The sequence below is a fragment of the Oncorhynchus nerka genome, linkage group LG24, assembly GCF_034236695.1.
Source record: "Oncorhynchus nerka isolate Pitt River linkage group LG24, Oner_Uvic_2.0, whole genome shotgun sequence".
Classification (NCBI taxonomy): Eukaryota; Metazoa; Chordata; class Actinopteri; order Salmoniformes; family Salmonidae; genus Oncorhynchus; species Oncorhynchus nerka.
The window spans coordinates 40042945-40061585 of NC_088419.1; the positions used below are offsets into that span (position 1 = coordinate 40042945).

Below are 18641 nucleotides of genomic sequence, written 5' to 3' on the forward strand. Positions count from 1 at the left end.
GGTTAAGGCTACCCACGTTTAGTCGAGACACACCCCAAAACTGGAATGAAGAGTCTCTTCTTTCTTTTCCCCTTTTCAATTCATTTTAGTTGATTCAGTTCAGTTTACAATCTTTGCGCATTCAAATAATATTTCCCCCGTAAAAGAAAAGGTAAGTCGGCCATGGAGGATCTCCAAGGAAAAACTGATCTCATGGTGTCTTGAAGGCACCGCCGCGCTCATGAAACTTCCTCCGCTATCCATTTAGAAAATCCACAAGAAGGAAATCATCTTGACAGGTCAGGAACATGATCACAGTGCACAAAAGTAAAGCAAGGCAGGCTACAGTATTTTTCCATATCTTTGAAACTGGCACCCCAGAGTTTCACCCCAGCCATGTCCGAAATCTGGCTTGCCTACTACTTACTTAAACTGCATACTGTGTACTAATCGTACTACGTACTAGTTAGCCCATACTGTTTATTGAAAAGTATGAAGTATGCAGTATGCCACGACGTACAAGACAACTGAGAACACAGAAACAAAACAAGCCTGTAAAACGTATATAGGTTAAGAACTTTTTGGAAGGAGCACAGTTTGAAATAAAGAAAGAGAAAGTCAGTTGTACAAGTAAATACCTTCAACTGAAATGTTTTCTTTTGCATTTAACCCAACACCTCTGAATCAGAGAGGTGCGGGGGGGCTGCATTAATCAACATCCATACACAGTCCTCTGCATCAGTTTACTAAGAACAGGCAGCAAACTGATTGGGCGGTTGTTAGAGCCAGCAAAGGGTGCTTGACAATTTTTTAGGCTGTTTTGTTTCCTTCCACGCCTGTGTACACACCCTCCTTTAGGCTTTGGTTAAAGATGTATCAAAAAGGGCTGGCAATACAGTCTGCTACCCTTCTCAATAGTTTCCTACCAGTAGCTTATTAGAACAATAGTTTTTCCACCTCTCCCTCATGAAATTGACCAAATTTAAAACATAAATCCTTCTCTTTCATTATTAGATTTCATACAAAAATATGATTGTTCACTGTTCAATGTTGTCATTCAATTCTGAGTTTTTCCATTTTACTAGTGAAATAGTTCTTGAAATTATTGGCAATATCAAACGGTTTTGTTATAAAGGTGCAATGTTCCAATGCTCTCTGGCAGATTTCATAGCTGGGATAAATTCTTCCCACCTCTGGTGCACAGCTTCAGAGAAGTCCTCGTTGAGGAAGATGTTGGTTCCTCTCAAGTTCTTGGATCTCTCCAGAACAGCCATCTTGTCCTTAACCCTTAGTAACTTGACCACTGTCGGCCTGGGTCTGTCACCTAGTCTGGTTACATGTTTTCCATACCTGTTGCTTGAGCTCCACCTCAATCTTCATATAGATTTATTTCCAGCTTCTCAGTGATAATTCTTCTTACATTCTCCTCAGACTTGGCCCAATTCTCATGTGAAGACTCTGGTATGCTATCCACAACAATGGCATTCCTCCTGGATTGTCCCTAGATAGTTTGTTTTCCCAGTCATTGGTAGTAAGGATTCAACGAGAGTGCTCATGTCGTCTTGAGAGGACTTACAGTTAGTTGTACTCTTGTTGCAAGTTTCTTTCATGACATCCACCTCTCCCTGGGTAAACTGTATACTGTTCTTAAGGTCCTGGACCTCTCTGCTCAGATCGTCCATTCTCTTGTTAGAGGGATTCGTCAGAATTTAGACAAAGCTCTTGAAGCTATTTTCCTGTTGTTGTAACAACTGCTTGTAGATCCCTTTTTGATCATTTAAAAGATCCTTCCCCTGTGATAGAGAAACACCGTCCTCTCCATGACTCCCACCTTTGGCTTTGGATGCCATGGCAGCAATGTAGGCTAACGCTGGTACTCCACACCCTTCCAGAGATGGCAGGTTCCAGGACAGATTTAAACAGCAACAAACAGCAGGGTTTTAGACAGCCACAAGCCCAGTACAATCTGCGGTCCCAGCCAGAGTGGCGACCTCTACTGGTTGACCTAGCCAACTATAACTAGGCTACTCATGACGATGTATTGCTTTTTTGCTTTTAAATCACTTTGAGATTATGAAAAGCATCATAGTAATTCAATCCATCATAGTTTTTTTTTTTTTTACCAAATATGGTTTACTTAGTTTTGTATAACAAAAATCTCTGATTGTTATTGAACAAATACTTATTTTCCACCATAATTTGCAAATAAATTCATTAAAAATCCTACAATGTGATTTTCTGGATTTTTTTTCTCATTTGTCTGTCATAGTTGAAGTGTACCTATGATGAAAATTACAGGCCTCTCTCATCTTTTTAAGTGGGAGAACTTGCACAATTGGTGGCTGACTAAATATGCCCCACTGTATATTGAGCTTATGAATAGATGTAAATTCAGAATTTCTTCTTTCTAAATTGTAAAAGTATTTTCTTTTTTTTCCCTTCCTCCAACCCTCTCCTTCTTGATCTTACAAATGTCCCTTTTGCTCTTTCTTCATACATTCGGTCCATTTCTAGTTGTAAAGAGAATAACTGAGCCTTTCCTTCTTCATCAAGGTCCTCCCTCCATAGAGATTAGAGAAAGTATTTCCTTAACAAGTTTATCTTCCCTCAATCTTTTAAGTTCAGCAATTTATTTACCTCTCTTCGTGGCTGTTTGTCTTATTTCATACTTCATTAATTCCCAATATATCCCATGAGACTTAAATAGTTGGGCTTTCCTCCAATTGTCTTGTATAATATCTTTGGCATCCATCTTGAAATGATCATCTTCCAACAGTCTACTATTGAGTTTCTAATAACTCCGATTCGGTTTAACTTCAGATCCATTAATATTTAAAGATAAGAATATAACTTTATGATCCGTAAGAATTGATGGTTTAAATGATACCTTGACAACAGAATTATCTAATGAATTAGAAATCAACCAGATGTCAATTCTTGACTGTCTGGACATGTCCTTGTTACTCCAAGTGATTTATTTTTTATCAGGATATTTAGATCTCCAAATATCGACTAATCCAAGACCAAGACATAGGTTATTAAACTCAGGATTAACTATGCTGGATCTGTTAGGAGGGGGGATATCTGTCAAGCATCACATTAGATACAGAATTAAAAACTCCAAATAAGATCATTTTTATATCCTGAAATACACCTATAACTATTAATTTCTTCTTCAAATTCTTGAAATAATATCCCGTTGTTTTGTTTGTTGTTGGATGCATAAATATTCCCTAATAAAAACATTTCACTGTTGAAATTTACTGTTAAAATTAACCAACGTCCAGAGTGGTGAGTCTTACGACTGATGACCTCCCCTTTAAATGCACCTCTTAAAACTGCTACACCTGCAGAGTGGTTGTTGCCATATGACTTCCAGATATCGTTACCCCATTGATTTGTCCAAAAAGATAGATCGGAAGAACAAGCATGAGTCTCTTGTAAAAAGTAAAAGTCTGGATTAAACCGTTTGCAATACAGGAAAATAGCCTTACACTTGAGTAAATTACGAATTGCCCTGACATTAAACTTCAACCAACAACCTTGTTATGCTAATATAAGCTTTTTCTAAGGATATGTCACTCAAAAGGATTTCCATCCCATTATGAACTTCTTAGGGCTGAAATCCCGTTAACGGAATGATATGACAACAGAAAGTGCAGGGCGCAAAATTCAAAACAACAGAAATCTCATAATTAAAATTCCTCAAACATACGTGTATCTTATACCGTTTTAAAGGTAATCTTGTTATTAATCCCACCACAGTGTCCGATTTCAAATAGGCTTTACGGTGAAAGCACCACAAACGATTATATTAGGTCACCACCAAGCCACAGAAAAACAGCAATTTTTCCAGCCAAAGAGAGGAGTCACAAAAAGCACAAATAGAGATAAAATTAATCACTAACCTTTGATAGTCTATTTATATATATATATATAAAAAATCTGAGTTTACATTGGCGCATAACGTTCACTAGTTACAAAAATAACCAGTGATTTTGCATAGCCAAATCGATAAATGTAGATGATAATAAAAGTTATACACATGGAATTATAGATATACCTCTCCTTAATGCAACCGCTGTGTCAGATTTCAAATAAACTTTACAGAAAAAGCAAACCATGCAATAATCTGAGACGGCGCTCAGAAAATTAATCAAATTAGCCGCCATGTTGGAGTCAACAGAAACCAGAAATTACATGGCAAACATTTCCTTACCTTTTATGATCTTCATCAGAATGCACTCCCAGGAATCGCAGTTCCACAATAAATGCTTGATTTGTTTGATAATGTCCGTTATTTATGTCCAAGTATCTACTTTTGTTAGCGTTAGGTACACATATCCAACTTCAAAAATGTACACACTGTTCAAAGAAATAAAGGGAACACTTAAACAACACAATGTAATTCCAAGTCAATCACACTTCTGTGAAATCAAACTGTCCACTTAGGAAGCAACACTGATGACAATACATTTCACATGCTGTTGTGCAAATGGAATAGACAACAGGTGGAAATTATAGGCAATTAGCAAGACACCCCAAATAAAGGAGTGGTTCTGCAGGTGGCAACCACAGACCACTTCTATGTTCCTATGCTTCTTGGCTGATGTTTTGGTCACTTTTGAATGCTGGCGGTGCTTTCACTCTAGTGGTAGCATGAGAGTCTACAACCCACACTTGGCTCAGGTAGTGCAGCTCATCCAGGATGGAACATCAATGCGAGCTGTGGCAAGAAGGTTTGCTGTGTCTGTCAGCGTAGTGTCCAGAGCATGGAGGCGCTACCAGGAGACAGACCAGTACATCAGGAGACGTGGAGGAGGCCGTAGGAGGGCAACAACCCAGCAGCACGACCGCTACCTCCGCCTTTGTGCAAGGAGGAGCAGGAGGAGCACTGCCAGAGCCCTGCAAAATGACCTCCAGCAGGCCATAAATGTGCATGTGTCTGCTCAAACAGTCAGAAACAGACTCCATGAGGGTGGTATGAGGGCCCGACGTCCACAGGTGGGGGTTGTGCTTACAGCCCAACACCGTGCAGGACGTTTGGCATTTGCCAGAGAACACCAAGATTGGCAAATTCGCCACTGGCGCCTTGTGCTCTTCACAGATGAAAGCAGGTTCACACTGAGCACATGTGACAGACTGCCTGCAACATCCTCCAGCATGACCGGTTTGACGGTGGGTCAGTCATGGTGTGGGGTGGCATTTCTTTGGGGGGCCGCACAGCCCTCCATGTGCTCACCAGAGGTAGCCTGACTGCCATTAGGTACCGAGATGAGATCCTCAGACCCCTTGTTCCTCCTAATGCAAGACAATGCTAGACCTCATGTGGCTGGAGTGTGTCAGCAGTTCCTGCAAGAGGAAGGCGTTGATGCTATGGACTGGCCCGCCCGTTCCCCAGACCTGAATCCAATTGAGCACATCTGGGACATCATGTTTCGCTCCATCCACCAACGCCACGTTGCACCACAGACTGTCCAGGAGTTGGCGGATGCTTTAGTCCAGGTCTGGGAGGAGATCCCTCAGGAGACCATCCGCTACCTCATCAGGAGCATGCCCAGGTGTTGTAGGGAGGTCATACAGGCACGTGGAGGCCACACACACTACTGAGCCTCATTTTGACTTGTTTTAATGACATTACATCAATGTTGGATCAGCCTGTAGTGTGGTTTTCCACTTTAATTTTGAGTGTCACTCCAAATCCAGACCTCCATGGGTTGATCAATTTGATTTCCATTGATCATTTTTGTGTGATTTTGTTGTCAGCACATTCAACTATGTAAAGAAAAAAGTATTTAATAAGAATATTTCATTTATTCAGATTTAGGATGTGTTATTTTAGTGTTCCCTTTATTTTTTTGAGCAGTGTATTACAGGTCGAAGAAACATTTCAAACTAAGTATAGAATCAATCATTATGATGTTTTTATCATAAATTTTCAATATAGTTCCAACCGGAGAATTCCTTTGTGTCTACAGACACAAATGTTTCTTCGACCTGTATTACACTGCTCAAAAAAATCGATATCATGTGGAATGCACGTGACCAGGAAATGGCTCTCTGCCAGTAAGCTGACTCATTCAGCTCTTATTCAGTCCCGCAACACAGCAGAAGCCTCATTCAAGTTTCTAAAGACGGTTGACATCTGATGGAAGCAACTTAATTCATATACCAATGTGAATTCAATAGGGCCTGGGTTGAAAATATACCAACCTCAGATTTCTCACTTCCTGTTTGGATTTCTTCTCAGGTTTTTGCCTGCCATATGAGTTCTGTTATACTCACATACATCATTCAAACAGTTTTAGAAACTTCAGAGTGTTTTCTATCCAATACTAATAATAATATGCATATATTAGCAACTGAGACTGAGGAGCAGGCCGTTTATTCTGGGCACCTTTCTTCCAAGCTACTCAATACTGCCCCTGTAGCCAGAATAAGTTAACCTCTCAAACAGAAAAAAACAACAAATATTGGTCATAAAGTTACCAAAGTATGGGTGTGGGTGTGAGCAGTATTGAGTAGCTTGGATGAAAGGTGCCCAGAATAAACGGCCTGCTCCTCAGTCTCAGTTGCTAATATATGCATATTATTATTAGTATTGGATAGAAAACACTCTGAAGTTTCTAAAACATTGTGTAAACTTTACAATAAGCAGTTATTCACCTAAAGTTAGTGTTTAGTTTCCAAGTTCTCAGGTCAGCCTTTTCTCATTCAAGTATTTGTGTACATTTTTATAATAAAAGGCTGCTTTTCACCTGGTAATCAGTTTGTTGACCTGACAGTTCTGTCCGAGTTAGACTCTGGCTCTCACTCAAATGTTCTGATTTGGCCGCATTTCTTTCCCATCGATGATCACTCTTGCACCGATAAAAAAATCTATTTTCCCTGCCTTTCGAGCTGCAGCCACCATCAGCCACAGTTTCTCTCTTGTCACTTTGTCTGCTGAGGTCAGATCCTCCGTGAACCTCAATTTTAGCTTGATGAGGAATTCACAATTCTTCGCTCGCCTCCAAAGAAGATCCCGTGTAGATCTGTTGGTGAACCGGATCATGGTTGTCCTCTGTCTCTTGTCTTGATCCTTAAGTCTTCCCAAACGATGGACGATGTCTACATTTTCCTGAAGTTTGGCTTTTGATTCGAGAATGACAGTTCCACAGATGTCAACAACTCTGCATTTGATGTCCTCACCCGCCTGCTCTGGAATTCCATGGAGCCTCAGGTTCCACCTGCGCTGGTATCTCTCTCCCTCATTCACCTTTTGCTCGAGTTCAGCCACCTTATTTTCATTTTCCTGGCAGATAACTTCTTCATGTCACTTTTGAGGGTTTTCACTTCTCCAAAGATAAGTCAACAGATTTTTTAATGGCCTCAATTTTCATCGTATTCTCCTTAACCATGTCCTCCAAACCATTTGCCCTTTCATCTATCTTTGCTGTCAAAAGCATTACAATATTGTTTTGCATCTCAAGAAGTAGTTACATACCTTCTTAGCCTCTCATCTTTTCCCCCTGGGGCTTGACTGGAGTGCCGGGGTCGTAAGGTAAAGGCCTGAGCTAGGGGCTGGAAGGGTGCAAGTTGTGAAAAAAATGCTCACCACATTTTCATCACCTATTGCAGTATTTCCCCCCACAGTTACATTCTGAAGAGTATGATTTTGACTTCTATCTTTTGTGGTTAATTGTCCATCTGACGATCTCTCCATTTCTTTCCTTTTGGTTCTGGTCGTGGCAGTTTCCATGTACGTTCGAGAAGCTATTTTTTGAGCTAGCTAGCTTATCAGGCTAACTAGTGTTGTCGCCAACTTAGTTTTAGAGGTGAATAACTTGCAGAAAGTAATCAATTACTTTGGTAAATAAACTACACCATATTCATACGGGGTTTTAGGACCGTAGAAATAATCCAATGGTCATAATTGGGTAAGGAAATTCAATAATTTCTTCAGCAACCAAAACAAATTATCTGCACTGACCGCCATCTTGCGCCCCCAAACGACTTACATTTGAACACCACAGCAGAAGCTTCGCTATTCGCCATCTTCCAAGTTATCTTGTTGTTTACTGGAAGAGATCTAGCTATGAAAACTCGCAGCACAACTCTTCCATTGTGGCTATGAAATTCCTGAAAAGTGTGCAGCAAATTCTATTAGATAAAAATCCAAAATGAGAATAACATCCTGGCATTTAAAGCATACTAGATTTTATAAAAAATCACATATACAGTGTCGTTGGTGGGCGGAAGCAACGTATCTGCTTTAGTTTTTGAGATGATCTGTCTCTGGTGAGAGAGGGGCTGGTTTTTGCATATTGTGTATATGTAACAGTATAACTTTAGACCGTCCCCTCGCCCATACCCGGGCGCGAACAAGGGACCCTCTGCACACATCAACAACAGTCACCCACGAAGCATCGTTACCCATCGCTCCACAAAAGCTGCGGCCCTTGCAGAGCAAGGGGAACTACTACTTCAAGGTCTCAGAGCAAGTGACGTCACCGATTGAAACACTATTTAGCGCGCAACACCGCTAACTAAGCTAGCTGTTTCACATCCATTACATATATTTATTTATTCCTTGCATTTTTTTCATGTTCGTTACACTAGCTGGACAGGCAAACGCTGCCAAGTACTAAACAGCAAACCAATCAAAACGTGTGTACTATCCAGTTACCATCTCTGCTGATCACGTCTGCCAATTCTCTGTATCTAATGTACTAAACACAACTAGTGACAGCTTGAGAGAGATCTCCCTCCGACAAACTGCTATGGATAAAGTTTTTAATTTAGATTTTTTTATATTTGTATTCTATTTAGTTATAGAAATATGATCCCGTTGATGGAAGCTGTAAAATAACTCATCTTTACTTAGAATGCAACAACTTTATCAATTCAGCTAGCTAGCTTCAACAAGTAGACCTGTAGCTATAGGACAAGTATTGTAAAGCTAATGCAGTCATCAAGGCAGGACTCACTCATTTCATTCATACTGACAAATAAGAAATTACACATTACCCCTGTCAATAGGCCTAGTTGGAGTTAGCTACAGATTGTACACCATATAATGTGATATAACCAAAGATTGCTGGTATCCATTACTGGACGTTACAGGTGTGCCTATACAAAACGCCACCATAGATTATTTAACAAACCTGGTATTGGCAATGCTCTCTTCGTTTTCGATTCTGGAAAAAAAGTGATCTTATACAGGATTTACTATATTTTATTATCTTTCTGAGTTTTCTCTGGTGTTTGTAGAACCACCTGCAACTGGACATGAACATGTATAAGATATACTGTTTTCCAGAATCGAGAACGAAGAGAGTATCGCCAATACCAGGTTAGTTGAAGAATCTATGGCGCCATTTTGTATAATCAAACCTGTAACATCCAGTAATGGATACCAGAAATCTTTGGTTATATCACATTATTTGGTGTACAATATGTAGCTAAATTGGAGTAGGATGCAGAGCAGCCTGCCTCTGTCCTTTATCCTAGTGGCTGTACATTTTTAGTCTGTCGAGATGTTCAATTCTAGCTCATAAACTACAATCCACTCTCACTTTTGTCTCCCATAATCTATTCAGCTCTCCTCTCCAGTGTCCTGCTCCGTGAGATCAACCAAGTGATATTCACCAAGCATGTGTTCAACTAATTCCCTCACCTATGAGGAGAACCATCGTACTGCAATTTGAACTAGCCCTAACATCACTATGAGACATTGAGACCACATATGCATTTGCCTATGGTCTTTTCTTTGTGGGTTTTTGTCTACACAGTCTAGTGCATTTTAGAGTTGAAGAGCACTAACTACAGATACACATGCTTGGTAGAGCATCTCAAAGACCAAATTCAATATAGAATCAGTCTGAGGCGGTGAGAAACAGATGATGTTTTACTAGTGTAACATGCGGCGATGCGAATTCTATTGTCCCCATCAGGAGCCCAGGCTTTTGTCATAGATGGTTCTCATCTCTGGACTATGCAGTCTGCTGAAGCACTTCTTTCTCTCTACACCCATTGGCGACATTGGTGACCAGGGTGGGATCCTTCCGATACACCTATGGGGCCTGGGCACACAAATGCTCCTAGAGGAGGGGAATACAGAAGCATGTGTTGATGACAGTTCTACTGCCTCCATTAGAGGCTCAGGCTTTTGGCATAGATGGTAAAGCGCTCATTTCCGGACTGCAACGTTGTGTGATTGTGCCCCCCACGGCACCTCTTTCTCTATATACATAGATTAGTAGGTTACACTATATTTAGACACTTGAAATACTGCCTGAGACACCTTTTGATATTTGTCTCCATACTCAATAAATGGTGAAACACTAAATGTGATGGTGTTCTTTGTTCAAATGTACAGTATGCATGAAACGTATATTATGGAAAACATGCTTCACACTCAGCCATAGCTCGTAGTAGAATAATGGATTGGCAAGAATTTGGCACCGTCAAATTTTCGAAGGTTAGTAGGAAAGTTTGGCTCGTCTTTTAAACCTCTTAAATATATTCCCTGAAAATGTAGCATTTGAAACGTTAAACATTCATTTCCCAACTGCTTGTTCTATAATCCTGCAGACTCTTTATCATTCTCCATACCTTTATATTCCATTGCATCCAACGTTATGCAGGCCCACCATGGTATTGGGCAGCTACTGACATTAGAGAACTCATCTGGTTTACAAAACAAACTCTAGCCATCTTATTGCAGAGCACATTGTATACATTTTGCCCAGCTGTTTTTAGATTACATTTCTAGGTATGCTATATGTGTAGGATATGCTGTGTTGGCTAATATGCCTATTCTATGCAAAGTATTTGATTTCATATTTATTTAAGCCTGCAACTAGTTACTTGAAATGAGTCATATAATCATTCCAAAACATGATTAAAAAATGTAATTCAACAGGCAAATGTACGTTTACAGTAGCTGGCTAGGATAGTCAACCCGTAACATTTGCTATCATTCAATAAATTGGCTAAGTGGTCAACATAGTTACCTCTTCATGTGATCAATACAATTTGTATTGCATGCTGCAAATTTCAAGTGCACTCAAAAACAGATATTTATCTTATTTCAGTCTTTTGGAGCTCATCACACAAATACAGAAATCAGCTTGAGTTTTAATAAGAGCAGACAGAGTGTTGAAATATACTTTTTATGATAATGTGCCATAATGAATGTTTTACCTGCATATACAAAAAATCATCCAAACCAGAAAATGTAGGTTGCATTTGTCCTAGTGCTAACAGAGGAAAGATTGGCGTAACAGAAGCGGTCATATTTAGATATTTGTTACTATTTATAACTCATCACATCACTGATCTAAATAATTGTTCTAAATTATTGAGTTAAACACTTTCTTGAAATCGGTAGTAATCCGACGATGGATAGTTTGTGCACGCCGCCATGTTTGTTTTTTCGCGTCAACCGAAGATAAGAGGAGACCAGATGTGTTTGGTCTGTTTGCAGTACATATGCTGAAGGGGTTGTGTTGTCTATGATTATTCACTTCCCTTCATTCACTTCCAGACGTTTACTCAAAAGATGAGTGAATCATTCCTTCACCTCATTATAACATCTTTGTTCCGACAGATGCAGAATGCATTGTGTAATGTCAACAAACATTATAAAACAAAAAATTGTAAGAAAATTATTTGAAATTGACAAGTTGAAATGTAGCTATAGATAGCGTAACAATCACATTTCGGAACAGTGAGTGCATTCGAACATCACTGCATAAAACAACTCACGCTGGGGCGGCCGTTCGAGATGGGGGCGACCGTTCGAGATGGGGGCGACCGTTCGAGATGGGGGCGACCGTTCGAGATGGGGGCGACCGTTCGAGATGGGTGACCGTTCGAGATGGGGGCGACCGTTCGAGATTGGGGCGACCGTTTGAGATGGGGGCGACCGTTTGAGATGGGGGCGACCGTTCGAGATGGGGAACTGACGTGTGAAAAGGTTAATTGACCTACTGGCAGATTTGAGACCTAACTTGCTAGCTATTTCTATTTTTCTAATTTAAAATGAACACACTTTTGGGAGAGTCCATTAGTACATGCTCTACAGGCTATCTACTAACCTTAACCCTTATCCTAACCCTACACTTAACCCTTACCCTAACCTTAGCCCTAACTCTAAGCGTAACCTTACCAAGCAATTGCTTATCAACATATAGTCAATTGCGTATAATTAACAGATAGTTTGCTTAAAGTTACATTTAGCTTAGCATTTTACGTTTATGCCCCCGGGACAGCATAATAAGCATAATGACTTGTATATTTGACACCTAGCTTGTTAGCTCTATTTATTAATTCAACATGAGTAGCTAAGAGGTTGGTAAATGCTTAGCTAGCTGGCGCTGATTAGCTTAGCGTGTTGCCGCTAGATTGCTACGTTTTACTATTTGCTTCAAGTCAGGAGACCAGTTGTATCTTAGAGATATTGTCACAATTGTCTGTCTACTGGAACACAATAATGATTTCAAAACATTACAACTTGTAACTCAAAGTTTTATTTACAATATTCTCAGTTCAATCCTTGTTTTCAGAAGTTGTGAATCTGTTCAATCTTTTAGAAACCAATCGAATTTGTTCTGCCCTAAACCCATTCAGATTCTTTCTGCCTGTAGAACAAAGTTGACTACACGTTCTGTCAATCTGCTACTATCTCCCAGGAGAGCATGCCTGTTTTACATTAACCGCCCCCCTATACAGAACACCAATATATATAACACGCCGGAGTAATCTTTGGCATGTAGTAAACAACCTTGATATTTGGTGTGTTGTGTTCTCCCCACACTACAGGTTTCTACATGTACATCGAGACGTCCCGGCCTCGGAAGGAGGGTGAGGTGGCGAGGCTGGTCAGTCCCTTCTTCAACGTGGTGCCCAAGAACCCATATGGCATCGCCAACCCCCCAGCATACTGCTTCAGTTTCTTCTTCCACATGTACGGAAAACACATTGGTAAGAAGGACATCTGTCTTTTTCCCTCCACCACAAAACATCCAGAAACAAACTAAGGACATGTTCCTATTACCGATTATATTAATTCTCTGTATTCTGTCCTCAATACATTAATCATAAGAGCTTCCCTCTAGTGGGGCGGCAGGTAGCCGAGTGGTTAGCAACCGAAAGGTTGCTGGATCAAATCCCCGAGCTGACAAGGTAAAAATCGGTCGTTCTATCCCTGAACAAGGCAGTTAACTCACTGTTCCCCAGTAGGCCATCATTGTAAATCAGAATTTGTTCTTAACTGACTTGCCTAGTTAAAAAAAAAACATTTAGTGACTTCTATTGAGACTTTGTTTCTAATCAAATGTATTTATTTATATAGCCCTTCGTACATCAGCTGATATCTCAAAGTGCTGTACAGAAACCCAGCCTAAAACCCCAAACAGCAAGCAATGCAGGTGTAGAAGCACGGTGGCTAGGAAAAACTCCCTAGAAAGGCCAAAACCTAGGAAGAAACCTAGAGAGGAACCAGGCTATGTGGGGTGGCCAGTCCTCTTCTGGCTGTGCCGGGTGGAGATTATAACAGAACATGGCCAAGATGTTCAAATGTTCATAAATGACCAGCATGGTCCAATAATAATAAGACAGAACAGTTGAAACTGGAGCAGCAGCACGGCCAGGTGGACTGGGGACAGCAAGGAGTCATCATGTCAGGTAGTCCTGAGGCATGGTCCTAGGGCTCAGGTCCTCCGAGAGAGAGAAAGAAAGAGAGAAAGAGAGAATTAGAGAGAGCACACTTAAATTCACACAGGACACCGAATAGGACAGGAGAAGTACTCCATATATAACAAACTGACCCTAGCCCCCCGACACATAAACTACTGCAGCATAAATACTGGAGGCTGAGACAGGAGGGGTCAGGAGACACTGTGGCCCCATCCGAGGACACCCCCGGACAGGGCCAAACAGGAAGGATATAACCCCACACACTTTGCCAAAGCACAGCCCCCACACCACTAGAGGGATATCTTCAACCACCAACTTACCATCCTAAGACAAGGCTGAGTATAGCCCACAAAAATCTCCGCAATGGCACAACCCAAGGGGGTTCTAATCGCATAGCAACATGTTGTAATCATCCGTATTAGATCAATTATGAGATCCTTCATTTTGCTTGATGGGTCTATTTCGAAATGCACTATCTAGGGCAAAGCAAACGTTAGCTCGTATACAGGTTGCTACACGTGATGTTATTTGGGAAAACATGTTCTGAATCAGATAGCCTATTCTAAAGTCTTCCTAACCTGTCATAACTCCTACCTGGCTTTTTCATTTGTTGTCATGCCAAACAACACCAACCTTAGAATTAGAATAAGCATTCTATGTATATGATTCAACAGTTCGCCCAATTGTATTGAGCTACTATTGTTAGTCAAATTGTGATATTGGTTTGAAAAATCACAACAAGATTTTTTGCCCATATCATGCAGCCCCAAACATTTGGTGGCACAGAAAGAAAGGAAAAGGGATATCTTCTTCATGAAATGTGCTTCAAAAGTAAGTAGGATTCATATACTGTAGGTCCAATGGAGGCTATATCTCAATCCATTTTTTAAAAATCTATTTTTCTGGTGCTCCTAAATTGTATGTGATGCTCCTGACTTTTTTTTAAAATTAGGAGCACCAGTGCTACCAATTAAATGTTTTAATTAAGAGCCCTGACCACAGTATTTTTGTTTATTATTGTGTTTTCTTATAAACTGTGATGTGGTTTCAGAGAGCAAGCGTTTATCTGAAAGCATCCCTGTCTACAACCATTTCCTCTCTCCCAGTGAATAGGCACTCTGCTACTAATGCTCTGCTCCCAGACTCTCCTCACACTTGTCCCAATCTTTGTGTGTGTGTGTGTGTGTGTGTGTGTGTGTGTGTGTGTGTGTGTGTGTGTGTGTGTGTGTGTGTGTGCGTGTGTGTGTGTGTGTGAGTCGAGAATAAGATTGGATATCTGGCAGTGAAGCCAGCAAGTATCCTCTCCCCAGCTTGTACACTCCAGTGTGTGTGTGTATAACTCCATGGTGAAGACTATCAGTCCACCAGAGAATAGTATACAGTAGTACAGCAGCTTAGGAACAGCAGGGGAGAGAGGAAGGGAATATGACTAAAGATGTCCCTGGTCTCCCCTCTACTGATAATAGCGTAGGGTACCTCACCTCTTGCATTACCTTCTCATTGTCTCGGAGTGTCGCCAAGGTAGACTGCAGAAATAAATATGTTTGCTGTGAAGAGCTCTAAAGCGAATGCTATCGCTGTGAAAGACAACTGCTGGTGAAACAACATTGCCCTGCACCAATCACTTAAGCGAGGGAACTGAGACTGAGGGAGCTAGCTAGCTACTGTACCACCCATCTGACAAAGGGCTGAGCTAGAGATAGCATCAAGATGAGCGGTGTGGTTGATTTAGCTACAGACATATGCACGTACACACACACAGTGCATTAAGAAAATATTCAGACCCCTTGACTTTTTCCACATTTTGTTATGTTGTTACAGCCTTATTCTAAAATTGATTAAATAGTTTTTCCCCCTCATCAATATACATGCAATACCCCATAATGACAAAGCAAAAACAGGTTTAGAATTTTTTACAAATGTATAAAAATACAAAAAACGGATATCACATTTACATAAAGTACCAGTCAAAAGTTTGGACACCTACTGATTCAAGGGTTTTCCTTATTTGTACTATTTTCTACATTGTACAATAATAGTGAAGACATCAAAACTAGGAAATTACACATATGGAATCATGTAGTAACCAAAAATATATGTTATATTTGAGATTATTCAAAGCACAGTAGCCACCCTTTGCCTTGATGACAGCTTTGTACACTCAACCAGCTTCACCTGGAATGCTTTTACAATGAGTTCTTGCATATGCTGAGCACTTGTTGGCTGGTTTTCCTTCACTCTGTGGTCCATCTCATCCCAAACCATCTCAATTGGGTTGAGGTCGGATGATTGTGGAGGCCAGGTCATCTGATAGAGCACTCCATCACTCTCCTTCTTGGTCAAATAACCCTTAGACAGCCTGGAGGTGTGTTGGGTCATTGTCCTGTTGAAAAACAAATGATAGTCCCACTAAGTGCAAACCAGATGGGGTGGTGTATCGCTGCAGAATGCTGTAGTAGCCATGCTGGTTAAGTGTGCCTTAAATTCTAAATAACTCACAGACAGTGTCACCGGTAAAGTACCCCACACCATCACACCTCCTCCTCCATGCTTCACGATGGGAACCACACATGCAGAGGTCATCTATTCACCTACGGCGGTTGGAACAAAAAACATCTACAATTTGGACTTATCAGACCTAAGAACAGATTTCCACCGGTCTAATGTCCATGGCTTGTGTTTCTTGGGCCAAGCAAGTCTCTTCTTCTTATTGGTGTCCTTTAGTACTGGTTTCTTTGCAGCAATTCGACCATGAAGGCCTGATTCACGCAGTCTCCTCTGAACTGTTGATGTTGATATGTGTCTGTTACTTGAACTCTGTGAAGCATTTATTTGAGTTGCAATTTGTGAGGCTGGTAACTCTATTGAACTTATCCTCTGTACCAGAGGTAACTCTGGGTCTTCCTTTCCTGTGGCGTTCCTCATAGCGCTTGATGGTTTCTGGGACTGCACTTGAAGACACTTTAAAAGTTCTTGAAATGTTCCACATTGACCGACTTTAATGTCTGTAAGTAATGATGTACTGTCATTTCTCTTTGCTTATCTGACCTGTTCTTGCCATAATATTGACTTAGCCCTATTTGGTAAAAGATCATCTTCTGTACACCACCCCTACCTTGTCACAACACAACTGATTGGCTCAAACGCAGGAAGGAAAGAAATCCCACAAATTAACAGAAGCTGGTTGAGAGAATGCCAAGAGTGTGCTAAGCTGTCAAGGCACAAGGCTTGGAAAATATGGAAAATATGGTGGACCCCTGGAGAGGTTAAAATGCAGAGAAGAGGAGAGGTAGGGGGTAACGATTCTTGACAGTAATGTTAAGTCCTCGGTAGTCAATGCACGGATGCAGGGTCTTGTCCTTCTTCTTCACAAAGAAAAACCCTGCGCCGGCAGGAGATGCAGATGGACGGCCCCAGTGGCCAGAGACTCCTCTATGTTCTCCACCATAGCATTGGTCTCTGGTCCGGACAGAGAATACAACCGACCCCGAGGTGGTGTAGTGCCTAGGAGAAGGTCAACGACACAATAATAAGGACGGTACGGGGGAAGGGAAGTAGTACGTGCCTTACTGAACACTTCCAGGAGGTCATGGTATTCAGTGGGAATAGCAGAGACATCCACAGTCTTGCTAACATCCTGAGGAGGACGACTTGGGGAAGGCTGTGCTGCTTGAAGGCAGTGGGAATGGCAAAATGGGCTCCAAACCAGGATGGAGCTTGTGGTCCAGTCAATCACAGGATTGTTCTTTTGTAGCCAGGAAAATCCCTAAACAACCGGAACATGGGGAGATTCAGTGAGGAGGAACTGTATGGTCTCACTGTGGTTACCAGAAACCCGTAATTGAACGGGCACGGTACTATGGATGACTTCCCTTATAGAGTGGCCGCCCAGTGCCCTAGCATCCATGGGAACAGAGAGAGGCTGAGTGGGAATACCAAGCTCCGAAGCAATAGTGGCATCCATAAAACTTTCATCAGCCCCAGAGTCAATGAGCACTCGGAGAGACTTAGATTGGTCTCCCCACAGCACAAGCACAAAAAAAGGTGTGTGGGTGATGGGAATTAGGGAACTCCCAGTCTGACTCACCATAGTGATGTTACCCACTAGAGACAAGGGTTTCCTAATAGGGCAGATAGCTATAAAATGTCCTGCCCCTCCACAGTACAGACAACAGTTACTGTTCATCCTGCGTGAGCGTTCCCCAACTGAAAACCTAGCTCTTCCCAATTGCATAGGCTCAGGAGTATCCAACTCACCCATCGTAGATTCACGAGAGGGCTCGGGTGGCTTCGAATCCTCTCGGAAGAGCTGCCTTCGGAAACCTCCGGATTCCCTTGAAGGTGAACGAGCTATAGTGTGCCCGAGACCAGACCTCCTCTCACTCTTGCATTCCCTTAGGCCATCAGTTTTAATGGTTTGGACGATAAGGGAGATTCCAGGCACTCTCGGCGGCCAACGTGCGAAAATCAACCACATAGTCTGCCACACTACGGGAGTTTTAACGTAAGTCAAACAGTTTACTGGCCGCCTTTCTCCCGGAAACTGGAGATTCAAATACCTTTCTCACTTCTGCCATGAATTCCTCCAGATGACCACAAATGGCAGATTATTGCTCCCAAACTGCCATAGCCCAGGAGAGCGCCCTTCCCAACATTAGCGTAATAATATACGCTATCTTTGATCTGTCTGAAGGAAATGAAGATGGCTGTAGCTAAAAAATAAGCGAGCACTGAGAAAGAACCCTGACAGGTACCAAGATTCCCTGAATATTTCTCCGGAGGAGGTAAGCGGGGTTCTCGGGGAGCCAGGATAGGCTATATAAACTCACCACAGATAGGGGAAAATTACTGGGTGATTGGGATTTTTCAGAGGTGGCAGGCAGCCTCTGAGCTAACTCCCTGATTTGCTCCATAATAGCCTTTAACCCATGGTCGTGGCATTCCATCAAGGACCTGAGCCCTTCCAAAAGGCCCTGTAC

General features: G+C 41.6%; 1 protein-coding gene across 1 annotated transcript in view; it reads left to right on the top strand.

Annotated features, from left to right (window-relative positions):
- The window catches only part of LOC115107971 (MAM domain-containing glycosylphosphatidylinositol anchor protein 2-like), a 137998-nt gene that overhangs the window by 109435 nt on the left and 9922 nt on the right, over nt 1-18641 (top strand). The window contains exon 9 of the mRNA XM_029631802.2: nt 12787-12948. Coding sequence (XP_029487662.2) covers nt 12787-12948 — 162 coding nt within the window. The remainder of the gene's footprint in view (nt 1-12786; nt 12949-18641) is intronic.